Source organism: Siphateles boraxobius, unplaced genomic scaffold (assembly GCF_051911475.1).
Source record: "Siphateles boraxobius isolate OS27281-9 unplaced genomic scaffold, OSU_SipBor_1 2, whole genome shotgun sequence".
Taxonomy (NCBI): Eukaryota; Metazoa; Chordata; class Actinopteri; order Cypriniformes; family Leuciscidae; genus Siphateles; species Siphateles boraxobius.
Window position 1 is genome coordinate 16554595 of NW_027508810.1, and position 22277 is coordinate 16576871.

At 38.1% G+C, this 22277-nt stretch overlaps 1 protein-coding gene across 1 annotated transcript; it reads right to left on the reverse strand.

The window, feature by feature from the left end:
* Positions 1-3424: 3424 nt before the first annotated feature.
* Positions 3425-22109, reverse strand: sesn4 (sestrin 4). Its single transcript, XM_077236126.1, has 8 exons — positions 21698-22109; positions 13012-13209; positions 11188-11616; positions 10114-10228; positions 9784-9908; positions 8102-8268; positions 7724-7868; positions 3425-6352 (listed from the first exon to the last, which is right to left on the reverse strand). Exons 1-8 carry the CDS (start codon positions 21761-21763, stop codon positions 6263-6265), a joined length of 1335 nt encoding a protein of 444 aa, XP_077092241.1. The 5' UTR covers positions 21764-22109; the 3' UTR covers positions 3425-6262.
* Between the last annotated feature and the right edge of the window lie 168 nt (positions 22110-22277).

The window sequence follows — 22277 nt, forward strand, 5'->3', positions numbered from 1 at the left end:
ACTCATTTGATATTTAGAAGGAAAAATATTGATTAATACCTTAATTATAATCAATCATTACATATACATTGAAGCAGCAGTGGATTCCAATCCACTCCCTTCAACCCGTAGTTAACATGATTCACATAACGGCAGTATGATAAACTGAGGCTCAGAGTAACCATGCATATAAACGTGAAATTACTGTAAACAGATTAAATCTGTATGACCTGGCATGATGGTCGCGCAGAAACTTGAGCTGATAATGCATGTCACCTTAAAGAATATTCCATGTTTAGTATCATTTAAGGTCAATCGACAGTAGCATAACCTAATGTGGATTAATTCGTTTGAAAAATAATTTCTAGGCTACTTGTTCCTACTTTAGCTAAAATCTTAGTTACTCACCTAGAACGATAACTATAACGTTTGAATGAATCGTTCTAATTTTATCAGAAAATTCTGTCAAACCCCATAAATTGTTCCAAAGCACAAGTTTCTTTGGTTTGTTGAACACAAAAGAACGTTGAAGACTGTTGGTAATCAGACAGTTGACCAAAGCCAGTGTTTTCCATAGGAAAAAAAATACGATGGAAGTCAATGGCTGCCGTCAACAGTCTGGTTATCTTCTTTTTAGTTCAATAGAAGAAACCCTTAAAATTTTGGAACAACATAAGGGTGAGTAAATTATGACGAATTTTCATTTTTGGGCGAACAAATAACGGTTTGTGTTTCAAATAACGGTTATTCATAATTGGCCTATAGGAGGTCCACTGTCCCCCAGAGTTGGGCTCCAATATCACCTGCCTGTAATTTTCTAATAATCCTAAAGACCAGTGGCGTCATGCCCATTCAAAGTGAGGGGGCACGTGCCCCCTCAGATTTTTCCTCCCTGATAATTTTTTTGTCACAACTTTATTCCTATTATGCTCCATAATTACCAGAGCCTATAGACTTTATGTAGCCACGCCCCTTTTCAGCGCTGAGCTCGTTGTCTTTTGACTTCCGGTCTGTATTTTCACAGCGATCTTGCGTAGTTATGAATGAACAGCTCGTTTAATAAATTTCCAAGGTCCATTTGTTCAGACATATGCTTTACAATGCTTATGATAAACATTAAAATGCTCATGATCAATTTCGTTAACTCTACAATAAGTAAATCAACTTCACCAGCTAATTACTCCTGGACAGCGATGCCATAGAAATATACAGAGCGAATGCAAAAACGGAAGTTCAAAGACAATATTCTAAAGATGGCGGCGCCCTCGTTTCTTTGGTGCATAAGGTCTATAACCATAGACATCATATAGAGACTAGATGCCCTATTGGCCGCTGTGGCGCAAGAAATGCGGCCGCCATCTTAAACCGGTCATACTCCTATTTGCGTTGCATAGCAGCAGTAGATGCCAGAGCACTGTGCAGCATATTCCTGCTCAAATCGGCCGACCATCACTCAGGGATTACTTTTCACAAGTAAGATTTAACATTTAACATTACCGAACTATTGGTTGTATTTTGTGAACAAAATATTCAATGTGTCCTGTATCGTAGCTACGTGTATGACCTTTGCAGCAAAAAAACCCGCGTGAAAATCAGTTCGGTATTCAGTGAGATATGATTAATTCAATGCGCTGACAGCTCATTGCACCAGCCAAACAGATTACACTGAGCGGAGCGGGTGACCGGTTTAAGATGGCGGCCCCACGGCTCGTTCGCGCCAATAGGCAGTAGCGGTCGATAGGGCGTCTATCTATATGATGTCATGTCTATAACGACTCAAATGTATTCTCCTGGATGTGTAATAAATCGGTCAGCATCAGCCCGCCCCTTTTTCCCTAATATGGTGTCTGTGTATATCAAATCTAGAGCACTACGCGCGTAGAATCTTTACTGTGTATGTTCAAGCAACTCACACTCACTCGTCTGGCACGTTGAGCTGGCAATGTTTTACAGATGGTCTTGAAGTGGTAAGTGGGCAAAGCAACAAATCGGCATTGAATTAGTTATCGGATGATATTAAAAGGTAGTGGGATTATTTGTGGTTGACCTGGAAATTTTAACTTGATCAAAAAGTTATGGATTTGATATTAGCTGCGAATTCAGAGCATTTACTTAAGTTGTGTCAGTGTAACGTTATTGATAGCTAGCCTTGTCTAACCGTAAACTAGTTGGCTAACGTTACTACAAAGCCAATAAGCCATAGAAGGTTAAATGTACAAGTTACTAGCTTTTCTGTTAGCTCATAAATTACTCTTTACAAGTTCCTTATTTAAAATATTAATGAGCAGTGTAACTACAGTATTTCAATGATTTTACTAAAGTAATGTTACATATTAGGCTACATTTGATTTGATTACTTTTTTGCATTTCTGTCAAATATTAACCATTTTCAAATAAACGGGGTAGTGTTAACCTTATTCAGCACTGAAATCTGTCAAACTTCTTTCAAAGTCCTTCATCACACATTAAAATAACTTAATTTCAGAGCACCACAAAGTCAGACCTCAACACCTTTATGTACATTTAATGTAAGATCGTTCTTAGGTCACATACCAAATCAAAATCATAACATAAAAACTGCCATGGTACTGTTTTTAAAATCATGTGTAGTAGGCCTAAGTGTACAGTAAGTGTGTGTGTAAACATGCTTTAATGAAGTATACTTCAAAAGCTTTTGATTTTGAGCTTACAGTTCTTTCATCAACCTGTCTTTTACTTAAACTTACAAAATAGATACTTTAACTTAGTCCTCAGATAGAGGAGGGTTGCTGCTAGCTCCGTTAAGGTATTTCTGTCCCTCCCAAACTGCATTGAAATGGTATGTTTAGCAGCCAGAATTTAAAAAATTTCTGGGGGAGAAACCCCCTGACCCCTCCTAAGATGATCCATATCACCCGTCAAAGAACAATTGCAACGTCTCAGATTGTGCCCCCCCAGAATTTTGGCTTGCATGACGCCCCTGCTAAAGACCTTGATTAGCTTGTTCTGGTGAGTTTGATCAGGGTTCGAGCAAAGCCCTGCGGGACAGTGGACCTCAAGGGGATATTTAAAAGAACCCGCAATAAAAACCTACAGATCAAACAATAGGCTACACAGCATTTTAAAGGTTAACGATTTTATAACATTATACAAGTAGCCTACCACATTTCTCCTTTTAAACGCTCCATCTTATTAATCCTGGAATAATGTAATACTTTATTTGAATGGCTCGTTATTTTCTCAAAGGGATTGTGGAGGGAGATCTACCACTAGATGGCAGGATTGCAGTTAGCAGTATCAGACACCATACAAAAACAATTCCTAAATAATTTGGGTGCCACGGTCACACTGAAGATATTTCCTTTGATTTCATTATTTGTAACCATAACGTTAGTTTACTGAAAATAGACTGATAAAACATTTACACATTCAAACTTAAAAATTAAGTAAAAACAAGACACATCAATGATATTGCATATCTTTATAGAAAAAATAATCTTTCACATTTCAAAACCTTTTTTTTTGCTTGGTTTTTCAGTTTCTTTTTTTTTTTTTTTTTTGGTCAGTTTAAATTTTTATAGTTCCTACATTTACGTGGTAAATAAACATTTTGGCAATAGCCAGGCTCGTTCAGTCTGCACCGCTGAGGCACCATCCTTAACGTCTTCCAGCTGAGGAGGTGGTGGAGACAGTCTGGAAGTCACCACGTTTCAGGGATTTGGCAGACTGCCATTCAAGAACAAGCATTTAAGACAGTCCTGCTTAAGGTAGAATGGCCGTGCTGCTGCAGCTGTATTCTGCTCCTCCTGACAAATGTCTCCGGTTGTCTGTCTCTGTCGGTCAGCCCGGATGATGAACACTCTTGGCTTGTCTTCCATTCTCAGCTAGATTTAATGCAGTTTAATGCCATACTGATGAGCCAAAAGTCAAAAGGCACAGAGCGTCCAACACAGACTGTGGCTCCTGTACTTCTTTAAACATTTCTGCTGATTTACATATCTTAGTATTAAATCAAAACAGTTCAGAAAAGAGCAAAACTGATAACAACATCAACAACAACAACATCACCCTCCCTCAAAAACAAGAACAAAAGTAATGCAATGAAATGATAAATATTAAACACACACACACACAACCAACCATAGGTGTTGCCCGAGTTATTCTGCCAACTGTAATTAGTTAACCAGAGCGATGAGAGTTTAACACAGTACAGGTATTTGGCCTTGTCAACAAAACTGGACATTGAATATATTATGTTCATGGCATCAGAGGGCTCAACGCCTCTCCAAGCAGTTTGTAACAATGACAGCTGCAACCACACTTGAAGGGTTTTGTGCAAAAGGTTCAGTGCAAAATAATAATAATAATTGTGTGCAGGTCAGTTGTGGGAAAGATAGTGACAGGCTGACTGCAAACCTTCCTGCATCTTATAGTCCGGTCAGAAGCGTCAATTTGATCTATACCAACGTGTCGACGCTAAAAATCACAAATTATAAGCTTATTCTGAGTCCCTTCTCACATATATCACAGGGTGACTTAATTTGTACATGGTAAAATATTTTAAAACAAGTCCTAATTATTGGACATTGATTTCTCGTGAATAAATGTCAACACTGGACAAGCCAGTATTACATTAACCAGTGCTTCTCACTGATCGCTGCTCCTTTCAGAATCCATTCAGTGGGTGAATTACTTAGGGCCTAGTAAAATCGAAGACTTTTAAATGGTTTTTAAACATTTTTCAAAAAAAGCATACAACATAATGGATTTCAAATACATACTGTGTTAATTTGGCAAGTCCGTATAGAGAAGGTGAAACCAACTTTCTGCCCTAAGAAACTGAGAACACTACCACAAAGCAAACATACAATTTAAAGTGGTTTAGAAAATGCAATTCCTTTCAAAAGCACACTGTAAAGCGGTTTAGATGACTACTGAGATGAATTATTATGGATCCTATAAAAGTATCCAGAATCAACCTTTATAGCACCCATGCAGAGAGGAAAGCATGTGGAAGATTTCGGAAAAAACATCAATGTTATTCGATCTGGGGTGCGTTTGCCGTACAACGATGTAACTCGCTGCTTAACTACTAGCTAGTCACAACTGTTTCCCGAAACCGTACTGTCGCAAATTGGTCGTTCAACCACGTTGGTAAATGATGTCACGCAGGTGTTGGAGTAAGAACTTCTTTTAATAAATCTGTTTGAGATCAAATTAATGCTAGATGTTTTGCTATAAATTACGGACATGGCATCTGATGACTATTTCTCATTTTTTTGCTTTATTTCCAGATTCAATCATAGGCTCGTTCTTACGTAGTAGAGCTTGTACGCACATGCACACTTCAATAACAACGCTAAAATCCCGACAAACTAAAAGACGTAAATTACATTTTTATGTATTCTGAATAAAAGATATGTAGATTGTACTGAATGTTAACTTGCTTATCTGGCTCAAGATAAGGATTTATTGAGTCCACATGTCATGCAAACAAGAAACTCTGCTTCTAATCACAGGTCGAGAACTGTAGTTCCAACCACACAACTGTTTTCGTGAACCACATACTCGTTGATGCTGATAATGACGGAACTTGCGACCATTGTTGGCCAACGATGCTTTTGTGAAACGCACCCCTGAATAAGTGAAATCGGTACTCAGACGACCTGCTGTGTGCAGAACGAAGCCACAGCCGAAAGCTTATTGAGATATTATTCAGATAGATACTGTATTAAAAGTGCTCATTAAAAAAGAAAGTTACAGCCGTTGTACCTTCTCTGACCCTTTGTTATATTTTGCTCTGGTCTCACTATTCCGCATTTAAATGAAATATCTGGAAGCCGTGTTAAGCAAGCACCTTTGTCCAGTCACTCATTTCCTGTAAACAGTAACCTTTCCAGAATTTGATACCTTGGAAACGGACAGTTGGATACTTCTCTCAATTGAATAGCAACAGAAAAAAACAAACAAATGGGAAAATATTAATAACAACAAGTGAATAAAAATAATTGCACATTAACCATCCGTAATAAAAAAAAAAAAAAGGAATTGTACACACACAAAAGAACAACTAACAAATTCACGTAGGAGAAACACATGCAAAATGACAGTAGCGGTGAGCGATTGCTTTGCATTTTTTTCTTTCTTTCAGAAGTTTCACCTTTGGCAAAGAAACTTTTCACAGCAGTACCTTACGTCACACTGGTCAACTCAGAGACAACAAATACAGAGACGGAGAGACAGATCTCTGCTTGTATTTCTTTGCCTTGATTTCCATTGTACCACGTCCCTCTGTGGCGCTGTCCTATGCGATCATGTATTGGGTGATGGCTCTGAGCGCATACAGCAGCTCCGCCTGCAGACGGGCCTCCATCACTAACAAATTAACATGAACCTAAAACACAAAACCACAGAAATATTTGCATCAAAACACTATTATGAAATATCATAGAGCCATTTAAAGTAGATGGTGTGTGTGTGTGTATATATATATATAGTACAAAATACATTCAGGTGATACTCTTCTTTTTTTTTTTTTTAAATACATCAGTTAATCATCCCTGATGTATTTGACTACAATGTTAACTACAATGTTATCTCAAAGTAAAAACATTGTCCATTTACAATACAATGTCCAGTAAAGTATGTATAATAGTCACAGGAGTTCGGCAGTCAGTAAGAAAAAGAAAAAAATATTCGGAGGCCCAAACTGAACATAATATGCAATTTGGTGCAGTTGCTGATATTTATATGGTCAAAAAATAGGCGTGAAACGGTACATCATTATATTAAGATAACGCGATATGAAAATGCGATGTAAACGATATGATTCACGATATAGAGTTAGGCTAAGCTTACTGTATTTATAAGGTATAATTCACCCAAAAATGTAAATTCTGTCATCATGTACTCACCTTCATGTCGTTTCAAACCTATATGATTTTTGAAGAGATTTTTTATGAAACCTGAGAGATTTCTGTCCCTCCATTTAAAGTCAATTCCCCAAAAACTTAAAAAGGTCCAAAAAATGTCAAAGGCAATGTAAAAATAATCAATCGAGTATATTCAAAATCCAAGTCAGAGTTTATATGATGAACAGATTTACAACGACGCTCATATTGTAGCAAACACGGACAGTCAAATGCTTGTGTGACGAGTGAAAACAACATGAGACAACATTAAATTTTAGGATGAACTAACCATTTACAGTTTGGGAATAGTCATTTTGACATGCTTTCTAGTGATTAGAAACTTTCTAATCATTTCTAGTGACTGTGCACACTCACGCTGCCGGAAGGGTACTCCTCAAAGTGAAAGAGCAAACATAATTTAAATCACATGTAGTAGTAGAAGTACGATTATTTAAAGCATTTTAGACTGACGTCTCTGAGCAGGTGCGCAGAGGTTTGGAAATACATATGTTGACAGGCAGGTAGGACATCGGCATTAGAACGAGCGCAATGATTGGATTAACATTTTAAGTTCCTAAACCTTCCACAGAGAATATATATACATATAAATACATTTAGACCACTTAACTTAGTGGTTGATTTCAACCAGCATTACAATAAATGTTTCTGGAACAAATCACCTTGCCTATCTTTAACATGATTTAAAAATAAATAAATAATAGTTTCAAAGCAAAGATCATGTTGATCATTTAGAGACCTTAGAGATTTCTATATTAAATGCGATACAGTAGGCTTAATAGGGTTAAGCAGATGGTACTGAAGTGTATGCAGCACACATTTAGATAGGAAATCACCTTCTCTGAAGCTTTGACAGGGCCCCAGGACAGCGGGCATAGAGGGGTCTTGCTGGAGTCGGGGTAGCAGGCCACAGCTTTAATGTAAAGTTTCAGTCCACGCTCCAGTAACCGGTTAACTTCCCCATAATCGTAATCATCATATCTGAAGGCAGACATGTCAATGTAAGTGCTTTGTTTTTGTTTGTTTTTTGCATTTTTCAGCATGTTCAAATAGTTGATGAGTCACAAGAAAATTTAAATGTAGGATGTTGTAGTTTATAGCTAGGCTAGAAATAAACTCTTATTTCATCTCATGTTTCTTTTGCATAAAAAGAGCAAACTGAAACCAAATTGCAAAAGTGTAATAAAAAACAAACAAAAAAGCAGGAACTGTACCTGATTCCATAGATACAATGAATGTAGTTCCAGATGGCTCGTTTGAGATCGGGACTGTGAGGGAAAGGGAGGGAGGCCACATTGCGGAATCGCTCGTCTAACAAGTGCCCTATATCCGAGTAGAGCCTGTTTACCAACGAAAAACCATGATCCTCCCATGAATAGTCCTGCACAGAAAGACAAATAAATAGAGTTCATAACATCAACTTTACCACGGAATTTGAAAGATTATTAAAGGTAATTTCTGTATATAATATTATATACAAATATTATTATTATTTAAAATAACTATTGCAATATATTTTTAAATATTTTTATTCCTGTGATGCAAAGCTGAATTTTCAGCATCATTACTCCAGTATTCAGTACAATACAATACAATACAATTTTATTTGTAAAGCACATTTAAAACAACTGAGGTTCGCCAAAGTGCAGAACACTGACATAATTTCAGACAAATTTTAAACGCATGACAAAAACACAAGACACAGTTAAACACGTGACAATACAAAACAAAACAAAAAGCAGAAATTAACTCTCAGGCCGGTTTAAAAGCCAATGAATAAAAGTGAGTTTTGAGTCGTGATTTAAAAGTGTCAAGGCTGGGAGCAACCCTGACACCCATAGGCAGATCATTCCACAGCCTAGGGGCCACGACTGAAAATGCTCGATCACCCCTATTTTTAAGTCTTGTTCTAGGAACAGATAAGAGTAGTTGGTCAGCAGACCTTAATGACCTCAGAGGAGCATGCATCATCAGTAGATCATCTATGTAAGCTGGGGCTTGCCCATGAAGAGATTTAAAAACAAACAATAAAATCTTAAACTGTATTCTAAAACAAACTGGTAGCCAATGAAGAGAGGCAAGAACAGGCATAATGTGCTCCCGTTTACGGGTTCCTGTAAGGAGTCGAGCGGCAGCATTCTGAACTATTTGCAATCTAGAGGGAGAGGCCTGGTTAACTCCTATATATAAAGCATTCAGTGTCACATGATCCTTCAGAAATCATTTTAATATGTTGATTTTCTTATTATCAATACAGAAAGCAGTTGTGCTGCTTAATATTTTTGTGGGAACTGTGATACTTTGATGAATAGAATAAAAAACGAACTCTTTTGTAATATTATTACTTTTGATCAATTTCATGCATTTGATTGATTTGGTGCTCAAGAAACATTCCTTATCATTCATGTTGAAAACCCTTGTGCTGCTGAATATTTTTGTGGAAACAGTCATACAACGTTCTTTACATTTTTATTAATTAAAAGGTCAAAAGAACAGCATTTATGTTAAACAGAAATCTTTTGTAACAATGTAAAAACACTTTTTGATCAATTTAATGCCTGATTAAAAGTATTTATTTATTTCTTACTACTTTCTTTTATCCTAACACTATTGTTCAAAAGTTTGCAGTAAGTTGGAATAAAACAAACTATATTAACATCAAAAAATTTAACTACAGGAAATGCATCCAATTCCCATTCAAATCAAATGTAGGAAGCCTAACAGGCATTTGAGAGGACTTGTCAGTGGCACAAAGCTTCCTTTTAAGGTTTTGTGAGTAACGTTAAGTTCTGACAGTCTTAAGAAGGGCGGGCATCAGCTGTATTTCTGACCCTTAGTACCCTTTTATGCTACTACTTTTGGCAGGTGACACCCAATGCAAACTCTCTGTCCCCACCTGCACCCGGAATACTTGGAAATGGTCCTCCTCCCGTCTGGCAAATTCCTGGTAGCCGAATTCTGGATCTGTGACGAAGCGGGAGGGGTCTGCAGAGAACATCGCCTCCTCCTCCTCCTCCACATCTAATATGGAGTTGCATTTGAGAAAGAGAAAGGCAGGTTACGAAAGAGGGTTCATAAGAGAGAGATATATACACACAAGAAAATGCGCTTGTGTAAAAATAACTCTAAACATTCGTCCCAATCCAAAATTATGCTTCCTGTTTACAGCAGCGTTGGGAAACATGGTTACACGACACTGTCTTTAAACTGGTGAACAACATCTTACCAGAATGTAGGAGTGTCTGTGAATGGAGTCGGTCTCCTTTTCTTTCCTTGATCTCCTCCTGTGATTTTTGAATTTGTTCTAGAAGGCAAGCAACTTCGCAGCTGGAGTCTAGAGACTACAAAAAACAGACCACTGTTAAAAATAAGACATGCTGGTTTTGCCTAAATTACAAATGACTTCACAATGCTGTACTAGGGTTGTCAAAAATATTGTTACTTAAGGACCATGCTGATAGTAAAAAAATAAGTAACGATAGTAGCCTTTCTACAAGTGTTGATAGTGCCAATTCAAGGTATCCAAATGGTACAGTATGTCCATGATCAAGCCAGCCACGATCAAAATATGTGTGTGTGCCTATTGTGAATATCAGAAAATGAGGAGAAAGATCGTACTTGTGCTGTATGAATGTTTGTAGAATTCAGTTTTTGTAATATAACTGAAGTAGTCTCTTGTGCTCACCAATTTATTTGATCAAAAATGCAGTAAAAACAGTAATATTGTAAAATATTACGAAATAAAAAAAACACATGCTGATTTGCTGCTCAAGAAACATTTCTTATTATCAATGTTAAAAACAGTTGTGCTGCTTAATATTTTTGTGGAAACAGTGATACCATGTTTTTCAAGATTATTTGATGAAGAAATGTTCAAAAGAACAGCTTTCATTTGGAATAGAAATCTTTTGTAATATTAATGTTTGCTGGCACTTTAGATAAAACTATCAACTTAAACAAATGTACACTACATTTCTGAATGTTTACTTGAATACTGACACTGCAGTTAAATACTAACAAAATTGTTCCACTGTTTATTTCATTTGCATCAGTGATGTATTGCTTTAATTGAATAATAATTAAATATTAACAAATTAAAAGTGCTCAGTGGTGTATTAATGGTGGAAGAACTTGAAATCTGGATAATGATTACTGCTAATCTGATATTGCGACAACTCTATGCTGTATATTTTATCTGATTTTTGTTATTTACCAGCTGCTTCATACAAACCCGAACAAATCTAATTCAGAGTCAAAACATCTTTTATCAACTGAAACTGTCGTGAATGATCATTTATACCCTTCGCCGTGATGCCTTCTCTGTGGGTCCAGCAGGGGGGGGTGATAAGGCCGTGTTGCCGTTGGCCGCGTCACAGAGACAGTAACCGGGGGGTGTGCCGTGATGTAATCTGGGAGTGGGAGTGCCATCAGAGTCAGAACCAGAACCAAAAACAAAACTGCAAAGGGAGTGACAGTGGGCCAGCAGAACCACCGCCTGAACAAGCTCAGCCAGAGACCAGCACTGCTCTCCCGTCTTGAGCAGAGCCTGTATGTGCGAGCGTGCCGTGAGCCAAGGCTGATGGGCCAGGACCTTGTTGATGTGGTCGAGGTGCTGTAGACGTGGGGGTGCAGCCTCCAGCCCCTGAAGCCATAACGGGTCTCCACCCACTCGCAGAAACTGAGCTGAGTGTAGAGACACCAGGTACCTACAGTGATGCCGTGCTGCAGCCTGAAACACATATGTGTCATCAAATAAAAGCAATAAAATCGAGATATTACTTGAGCCTGTGATCTACTGTAGAGCATGTGCAAGTAGGGCTGGGCAGTATGATAATATATTTATCGTGGCAACAATATAAAACCTATCGTTAGAAATTTCGCTATATCGTTAATATTGCGGTATGCAAATATGTCCACAGTACTACTTAAAGTTCTTAACACTTTAGAGTGATAAAGAAACATGTATGAATGAGAATAAGAATAGCACATGCAAGATGTTAAAAAGTTAATGAGTGCAATAAGCCGTGAAAGAAAGATCACTATGGTGATGCGGTGAAGCACACACATAAAAAGACGCCTTTCTCAGACAGCATGCGATCTCGAAATTCAGTTCTCTTTCGCAGCTTATTGTGCTTAAATGGTCAAATACAGACATCATGTCAGAATGCCCATCGTGTGGAGAATTCAGACTATTCATGTAAGTGAATTAGAAGCGGTGTCTTAAGTGACAGAAACAGTTGGGTGAAAACCGGGTGTGTGTCAATATATTATATCTGTACATTAGGTCTTAAAGTAACAGCAGCCCAATAGTCCTGCTTCCATCTGTTTCATTACTGTTAATCAAACAACAATAATAAAATTTGATTTAATTTCTGTAGCATTTCGTACTACGTTAAATAAACATACTGTACAAGTTCTATTGTATTTGTCCCATTGTTTGAAATTTGAAACAAACAAAAACAAATTTTTTTAAATAAAATTTCTTGTAATGTGAAATAAGACTATGGCGGAAAGTCAATGACTAAAAGAACCGAGCCCACAACTGATGCTGGCGCGCGTGGTAAATTACTTCCGCGAGAGGATAACAGATGTACAAGAATCTATTCTATTAACAATGCATTAAATCACATTACACATTAATAAACCATAATAAATAAATAAAATAATAACAAATTAAGTGTTGTCTCAAGTCAAGTGAGTTACGAGTCATTGGACAGGCGTCCAATCACAACTGACTTCCGGAAAAGGGGCAGTAACCAATGACATTTGATGTTATTAAAACAGTAAGTCACGCCCCTAGACTGCCAAAAATAAAAGTGTTTGACCGAGAAAAAACGGCAGGTGAGAGAAGATCGAGCACGAGAGCGTGGGGAATAATCATGCGCACTCTGTGAGACATGTCCTTGCGCATGTGGGCTTGAATTGCGTGCAGAGAAGATGTCATGGGCGCGCGTATGGTTAGAAATTAGCTCGCCGAGTTCCCGTTTCCTCGTGTCTAGATCTGTTATCATCTCGCTGAAGTAATTTACCGCGCGCGCCAGCATCAGTTGTCCGCTCGGTTCTTTTAGTCATTGATTTGCCACCATAAGACTTTGGCCATAATGCCTGATCATTCTGTTCTTACCATGATGGCAATGTAGTGGCGGTAGGGCAGAGGCAATGGGCCATCCATATAGAGGATGTAGTGCTGTGTGCGCAGGAAACTCTCCAGGTATTGTGGGTGGGAGGACATCTGCTGGGACACCGTGTCCAGACGCCCCCTGTTGGCCAGAGCCTTCATACACAAGAGAGAAGCACGGTCTTTCTCAGAGTTCACCATCACCTGCCAGAAGAATAAAAAAAAAAAAAAAATCCAGATATGTACATACATACGGAAGATAAAAAAGGCATTTTGTGAACGATACATACCTATTCAGTACAGTTTTTTGGTTTAAAGTTTGTTAATCTCAAAGAAACCACTTTAAATAACTTGAAATATTCCTCAAATAGTTTCCCAACAAAAAAAACAAAAAAAAAATTAGTAAAGGAATATTAGCAAACAAACACTGTTTCTGCCACGGGTCCTGAGGGTATCGAGGGATAGCAATAGACATTCCACACATTTGTTTTGGCCTCCTTTAGTATAGAGACTAGACAGACGTCTGTCGACCTCAATCTCCCACTTTCACGACCCAAGATGCTTAAAATACATCCAGATGAAAAAAACAGGACACCCATGGATAATCACTGGCATAACTTGAGATCTATGGCTCAATCCTCTGTATTTAGCATATGGAGTCTATTTTAACAATTAAGACATCTTGTGGAAAAGAAATCTCCTGATGCCCTTGTTTAATCGGTGTTGAGGAGATAAGCTGACTCATGTCTTCATGCTCTTAAATGCTGACTGTGAAGGCCAATCGAGGCCTTGTTCCTCTGCCTTTGCCCTGCTTTGTGTCTGACTGTGGGATTATGGAAATCCTGCCTACTCCCCTCCTGTTCTGCGACTCAGACAGAGAGAGAGAGAGAGAGAGAGAGAGAGAGAGAGAGAGAGAGAGAGAGAGAGAGAGAGAGAGAGAGAGAGAGAGAGAGAGAGAGAGAGAGAGAGAGAGAGAGAGAGAGAGAGAGAGAGAGAGAGAGAGAGAGAGAGAGAGAGAGAGAGAGAGAGAGAGAGAGAGAGAGAGAGAGAGAGAGAGAGAGAAGAAACAGGAGATAGGAGAGCAGTAAGAGAACAACTGAATAATAATAATAATAAAAAACTAAAAACCAATAAATATCAATTTCACAATTCCACACAGCAATACGTCACATGGAAGTTCAACGTTTCGAAAGTGTATTTTGACACAATAAGAGCTCTGTGGAAATGGTAGATTTTTGATTAACTAAACAGTAAAACTACATTAGGTCTAGACTAACGCTGCACAACATGGGCAAAAAATTATATCACACATTTCCCCCCCCCCTAAATTCTGTATTTTTTCTATTATTATAACTAATGTATGATAATTACATTATACAATAAAACAGTGTATATTTTACATTATGTTCAAGATAAATTGAACTTATTTAGGCAGTTTATCCTGAAGACATTTCAGTATCAATATGAATTTGACATTTGCTTTTCTCAAACGAAAAGGTGAAATGCTCAGAGGTGAATTCTCAAAACAGCTTTGGAGATGATGAAGTTCATGTGTACGGTCCTCATACAGTGAGATGGCAAACCCTGAAAAAAACCATGACAAAACTGAGCCGCTCGTTCACAAAGAGACAGAGAAAATGCTGAATTTTTTTGTCACATTCGCCTAATCGTCTAAATTTGGGCTTATTATCATTGCTACGTGATATGAGATCAATTCTAGTGTTCAACTGTCCGTACTGGCAGCAGTTATTCCTTCGAGTAAAACGCTCCTCCGTGGGTCTGGCTGGAGTTTGGTTACACTCTCTGAGTGGAGAGAAGAAGATGAGCTCTGACAGAACGCAAACATGAATGTGGTCATGTATTGAATGAAATCTTGTTGCATAGCTACTTGGGACAACTGAGGGTCATGACCAAAACAGCCCTGGGTCATCATAACTCTTCCTACACTACTGAAGATTCACAGAGATAGCACAGTGTGTACTGCGCCTAAAATCCATTTGAGTCACTATATATTTATTGGCTCCAAATACCATTCAAAATCACATTAAAGAACTACTGGGCCTCAACAATAAGAGCTAGGCTATACTTCAATGGATACATTCTTCAAATGGACATTCTAGCCCTTAGTGGTTGCAAATTGAGAAGATGTCCTCTAACATGGTTTCTTTAAAAACATTGCTCTAATCCAAGATAACTTTTCATGAACTGGTGCCCAAGTACTCTTCAAATATATTAGTGGTGAAGCAATCTCTTAAAATTTACACAATTTCGTCAGGCATTTTCACTTGAATAATAACAATGTGTTTACTTTACGCCCTCACAAACCGATGGGACCTTTAAAATCTGGACTGTCAATGGGCTATATTCACTACAGGATCTGTATGATGATAAGGATTTTATTTCTTTTGAACAACTCGGCACCTAGTTTAACATCCCTCATTCACATTTCTTTAGATATTTGCAATCACGTAGTCGTTTTATCATGCTAAAAACATCTATTACCACCACCTACATCTACTTTAGAATCTGTACTAGAACTCAAACCACATGCTGAGAAGATTATTGAAACAGTGTATTCAATACTGAATTCAGATTACCAAGATGTCATGAGCTTATTGAAAAAAACATTGGGAAGATAAGCTAGAAGTGCAAATGCCAGAGTCATCTTGGCAAGATGCTTTAGAAAGGATACATTCTTCTTAAGTAAGCGTCACACACAATCATTCAGTTCAAAAAAGTTTATAGATTGCGCTGGTCTAAGATTAAGCTGGCCAAAATTTACAACAAAAGTATGCAATATGCGATAGGTGAAACACTGGCTTGTTCTGTTCTGCACCTATGTTTTGGTCATGCACAACTTACAAGCTTTTCAAAAACAATTGTTTGCTTTTTCTCAGAAGTACTTCAGACACCAATTGAGCCCTATACATGTAATACAACATGTAATGTAATAAAACATGTGTTTGACCCCCTTTCGCCTTCAGAACTGCCTTAATTCTACGTGGCATAGATTCAACAAGGTCCTGAAAGCATTCTTTAGAAATGTTGGCCCATATTGATAGGATAGCATCTTGCAGTTGATGGAGATTTGTGCGATGCACATCCAGGGCATGAAGCTCCTGTTCCACCACATCCCAAAGATGCTCTATTGGGTTGAGATCTGGTGACTGTGGGGGCCATTTTAGTACAGTGAACTCATTGTCATGTTCAAGAAACCAATTTGAAATGTTTCGAGCTTTGTGACATGGTGCATTATCCTGCTGGAAGTAGCCATCAGAGGATGGGTACATGGTGGCCATAAAGGGATGGACAATGGACATGGTCAGAAACAATGCTCAGGTAGGCCGTGGCATTTAAACTATGCCCAGTTGGCACTAAGGGGCCTAAAGTGTGCCAAGAAAACATCCCCCACACCATTACACCAGCACCACGAGCCTGCACAGTAGTAACAAGGCATGATGGATCCATGTTCTCATTCTGTTTACGCCAAATTCTGACTCTGCCATCTGAATGTCTCAACAGAAATCGAGACTCATCAGACCAAAAGATCAAAATTGCTTAAATCACCTTTCTTTCCCATTCTGACATTCAGTTTGGAGTTCAGGAGATTGTCTTGACCAGGATCACACCCCTAAATGCATTGAAGCAACTGCCATGTGATTGGTTGATCAGATAATTGCATTAATGAGAAATTGAACAGGTGTTCCTAATAATCCTTTAGGTGAGGGTATATTTATTAATCTTTCTTTTTTTAAATTTTGTATGTGAATGTATATGAAAATTTATATATGTGCATTTTATTCATTTTTATTTTTTTATGGATATATTTTTTTTATTACTTACTATTTTTGTTAGGGATGGGAGTCTTTGTACACATTACCTAAATTATGATAAAAAGTGTAACAAAACTGACAAAAAATATAATAAAAATAACATTAAAGAATTGGTTTTATTGCAAGTCTGCTCACTTTCTTCAATGTTGATTGTGAGGGAAAGTATGTGGGTAATAAATTATGTTTAGAGATTGGCCTTCCCTTCCCAGCTCTTCATACAGCGGCTGACAGAAAAGAGAGGGTTATAAATAGTTCTGGAGGACAGCTGAGATAACACTTGCATAGATAAAATCGAAATGCCATTCCTGCACAAGGGACACCACGAAGAAACAAAGATCCCAGCGTTTGCGCGAGTTATAGTAAACATCTCTCCAGACAGATTCTTAGAGTAAACATTCTTGAAACAGTATGAACTTAAACACTAGACTAAACCTTCAGTCAATATTTGTGTCTTAACCCAATTTATAGTGCATTTTTATTGAAATGGAGTTCTGAATTGAGGTACAAACTGTGGTTTGTTCTCTATTTGAAAAATGTGTCAGCCTAACTTGTTTACTGAGGTATTTGAATGACTGAAGCTAAACATCTAATATTATGACTATTTAAGAAAAGACACTAAAGGTGGTTGATGACAGATTTTGAGAGACACAATGATGAAACAGGAACAAAGACACTGTTTTTCTATCAAAGAAAAATATCTGTCAAGTCAGCGCTGAAAGCACAATATGTTTCTGCCTGAGAAAAGGTTTGATTGTCATTCAACAGAGTCAAGGCTTGCAAAACATGAGCAAGCAAAACATGCCAAACAAAAGCACCATGGACTAACATTACAGTTACCTAGAAAGTCAGGCATTTTGATACACGTTCCAGATCAAGTGTCTATCAAGCCTATTTTTATATAACTTCCATACATTTGTTGTGTCCAAAATGACACACTACACTTATACTATGCATTATGTATTCAACCTTCTAGTGTATGAACTTTATAAGTTTATTTTTTTCATCAGAGTCTGATCGACTTCCGTGCAAGGAAAACTGTGGCAGGAGAGTGTGTAAAGTTTTCAATATTTCACACTTCCCTTTTTCAGTTAGTTAAGTGCATCATCCAGGCATTTAATGTTTAATTTTCAGTATGAACACACTATTTATGCTACAAAATGGGTACTACATAATATTGGGATGCACCCATGTATAGTGCACTAAGTTTTAAGACTAATGGAGTGAAAATATGGTCAACTAAGGGCCATATTGGCAATACAGCACAAGCCAGGGACAAGTCAGTTAAACGGGATTAAGATATTGAAGTCAGCTTCAAACAACGAATCAAACACTAGTATCCATTGGGACGCACTTTCCCTGGTAAACAGATCACATGTCTCGGAGTCTGTTCGCAATGCCCAAAACTTTTCAGCGGTGACCCAGAAAAACAGCCGACTGCAAATACAGATATATTCAACATGCTATCATGGTTCAACACAGAGCGTTAATTTCATAGCCTGTATCGGCAGCTGCACAAAATCACAAGGGGAGTCTGTATACCTGGAACGAGACAAAACAATTTGCAATTAACTACTAATGAAACTTCAGAGGGAAATGAGAGACTAATGCAAGTCAGATGTGAGGCTGAACGCTCACACACCCACACAGATGCGGCTCAACCAATCGCTGCAGCAGATGCTGTCAACTGAGGACTTTTTTATACCAAAACTGCGATCAACAAAAGTTAAAGGTTAAACTTGATATCTAGAGTATACTACAGTTCATAAAGAACACCTTCCTAGTTCATGGTCAAACTTGTAAGGTTATTTTGAAACTTGGGGTGATTTTTGTCAATACAGGATGCCTCACCAGTAACATGTCTTTACTAACAGTCAACACGAAACAGGAAGTCAGTCTCATATCCTCTTGGCGAGTCCCTCAAATTCATCTGAAATCTTATTTATTCGGTAAAAATAAAGGTGCCACTTTCAACCATCATAATTCCTGTTTCTGTGAAAATAATGATGCCGTGTATGGTCTTTACATAATAAATTAAATTATTTGTTAGATAAAAACAAGTTAATGTGCTAAGGAAAGCAGAATCTATGCATTACAGATTTTTAAAAAAGAGTGCATGATCACTCCATGAACAAACAAAACAGTGTTTAGATTTGAATACATTTGCATGTACCCTAGCATTGAGATTTGAATGATTTCATGTTTATTCTAGCTGTTCAAAAGGTCCAAATACCAGGGAATAGGGGAATAGAGAGCTTAAAGGAAAAGTCCACTCAAAAATCTAAATGTGCCAAGATGAAATTGTTAACTTACTGTTCCAAACCTGTTTGGCTTTTTATTCTGTGGAACATAAAAGATATTTTGAGAAATTGCTTTTATTTTTTGCAAACTATAGTCACCAAAACTGTTTGGTTACAAACATACTTCAAAAGATCTTCTTTCATGTTCCACAGAAGAAAGTCACACAGGTTTGGTTTTGAACAGCATGAGGGTGGGTAAACGATGACAGGATATTTGGGTGAATTTATTATCTCTTTAAGTGTGCAACATATTGTCATTCACTAAACCAAAATGACCAAGACAGCAGACATAGTGAAAACAGACAAATATAAGCCTACTGCTCATCTTTTGTCATTTGAGTACGGTCTAAACATGAGGCTCTAAATGGCGGGGGGCTTCAGTTCAGGGCCTGAGTCCAGAATAAGAGCAAGATGCGATATTTAATCTGCATTCTCAGAAGGCCTGGAGGGCTCCATCCTTGACATGCGCAAATGTCCCAACTGCAGTTGCACAAACCCCATCGCTCTGCTGCCTCTCTACAAAGGAAACACTATTTTGGCCTGCCAACCTGGAAGCCAGGAAGAACAAAACACCCAGCTGCACCTCACTGGGGGTTGGACTGAAACAAGCCCTGCAGCAAACACAAACACACACACACACACACACACACACACACACGGCAAGCCACATATGGATGCAGTCAGACAACCAGGAAGACTGACATTTACATAAGCAGACGGAGACATATATTCCGCAGCTTGCATATGACTGTCAGTCAGTGAAGTGGAGGCAGATTATTGATGGATCAAGTTTCTGTTAGGAAAGTCCAAGCTTTGGTCTGCTAGTGAAATTGCTTAAGTTATTTTGCCAGCATTAGTGTTCCTCATATCCAGAAGTGAATCATGTTGTCAGTTAATTCCTCTTATATAGCCTATATTTTATCCCCTTCCTCCTTCTACGTAAGATGCATAACAGATTGCTAATTGCATTACAATGTTTTTTAACAAACTCAAAAAAACCTTCTCACCTACAGATATTTTTCCTGAATTGTGTCTCTTACAAGAGGACTAGTGGTTGGTTGAAGGGAAAAGGGAACGAGTTTATGATGTTAACAAACCAAGTACAAGCTAAGGGGATTTTTATGGGCTGGCAAATGAAGAGTATATTTCTGAGAAATGATTAAATGACATTCTTCTATTGTTCTCCTGTATGCGGAGCAGCGCTGTCACAACAGCGGCACCCTCAGGTTCCAGAGGGTACTGCAAGCGATTGAGGAGAAAAACAACTTTGATTGGCAGTACATCATCATCACATCGCATAAATGGGGAAAGAGAAAACAGTCACACTTTCCAAAACTCAAGCATGAAGAACTGGTAATAAATGTTACATCCTCCCTTAGAGTCGTGCAGATTGTCGCGTCACGTTTTTTATGGTTGTAACTACAAAGGGCTTTGTGTCCAAGCGACATGAACTGCGGAAAAACACTACGGCAGCGCTACAGACAAATTACAGATTTTCATTTTCACAAATGCTTATACATAAGCTTTGACAGGATGATGAAGCATGCAGTTAAAAATTAAAACTCAATACCAGAGGACAAAAAAAGGAGATAAATACTAAATCGATTGTCTTCATGTATGAGACAACAAGAGATTCACCTTTTAAATGACTCAACAAATGGCTCAGATATGACGCAGAGCGTCAAACACACAAAACTTCAAAATGCCAGCATAAAAGCTTATTGTCATGTAGGTTTAAGCTAACTACATCATTTCTTGAAATTCATAACCACTTAATCTGCACCAAAGGCTCCCAAGATTGTTCAAGAATGCAGTCTTAATTCCCCAAGAATCTTAAATGTAGAATATTTCCAGCAGTAACAGCAAAATGTCAGGTTTTTCAAACGCACAATTGCATACTTTTACGAGTAACGTTAATCCAAATAATAGTTGCAATACGAAACAATGGCCATCTGAACTGAGCATATGCGCTATAAAAAGGGCTTATAAAGCTGATCTTACTCTTTGCCATAAATGCAAAGGACTTGCACATAAAACACAAAATAGGTGACAAAATAATGTCTGAGGATCAGTATTGTTATGCGGACTTGGGTTTACTGATGAATGGCAGCACAAACGTCCTCAAAGTCAGATTAACTGTAAAACTGCAGCTTAACAACGTGTGCACTTTGGTCTTGTCATAAATAAACTTTATTTAATGAACAATTAATAAATAACACAATGAATAAGCGTTTAAAAGTAGCGTTTGAAAGAAATCTTGATACTGTATAACGTTATGCGAATCATGACATTCATGTAGCCTACGCTTAAAATAACGGATACTAAATGGCGATGAGTCTTTTCTTTCAAAGAGGGACTTTTGAATATGTGGGCTAGTTATTTAAAATGATGACATAAGTAACGTATGCGATTGAGGAGCGTTTTGAACATGAATGAATGAACGAACGAACGAACGATATAACTTGCTAAGTAGATGAACTGTCAACTTTGAAACTTCCCAGCAAGAGTCTAGATACGGTTAAGGTTTACAGTTAATATCTTCACTTCAGTGATATATGTTACCTGATTTTGAACAAACTGACTCTGGGTTCCAAGGCGATAATCCATGATTTTCGTGCAGATGATCATTTTCGTCCCTGTAAGTGCATGAATGCGGCTCCTCTGGCTTTCTTGGTTCTCACCGACTCGCTAACAAAGGCCAAGCCGCTATAAGAGCTACATGTCCGGACACACAGCTGCAGTATCAATGGGTGAAAAAAAAAACTGTTGACAGACATGTCCAGTGATGTCGTCCAATCAGAGAGTTGGGAAGGTGGGTCTAAGAGTGGAGCGATGACCAATCAAGTTTCAGTACTGTTTTGTGTGTGCGTGTGTGCGTGTGTGCGTGTGTGTGTGTGTGTGTGTGTGTGTGTGTGTGTGTGTGTGTGTGTGTGTGTGTGTGTGTGTGTGTCCGACATCCGAGCCAATGAGCGCTAATCATGTAGTGGAAAACTACCTGTCTGTTAAGCACGTAAGCCCGCCTACTTTCATGACGCAATGCAGCCTGACAACTGATTACAATATCGCACTGTGTGTGAGGATAACTTATAGCTTATTGTGATTGTGAATGAATTATTTGGCCGTAATTTCACTGGATCAAAAC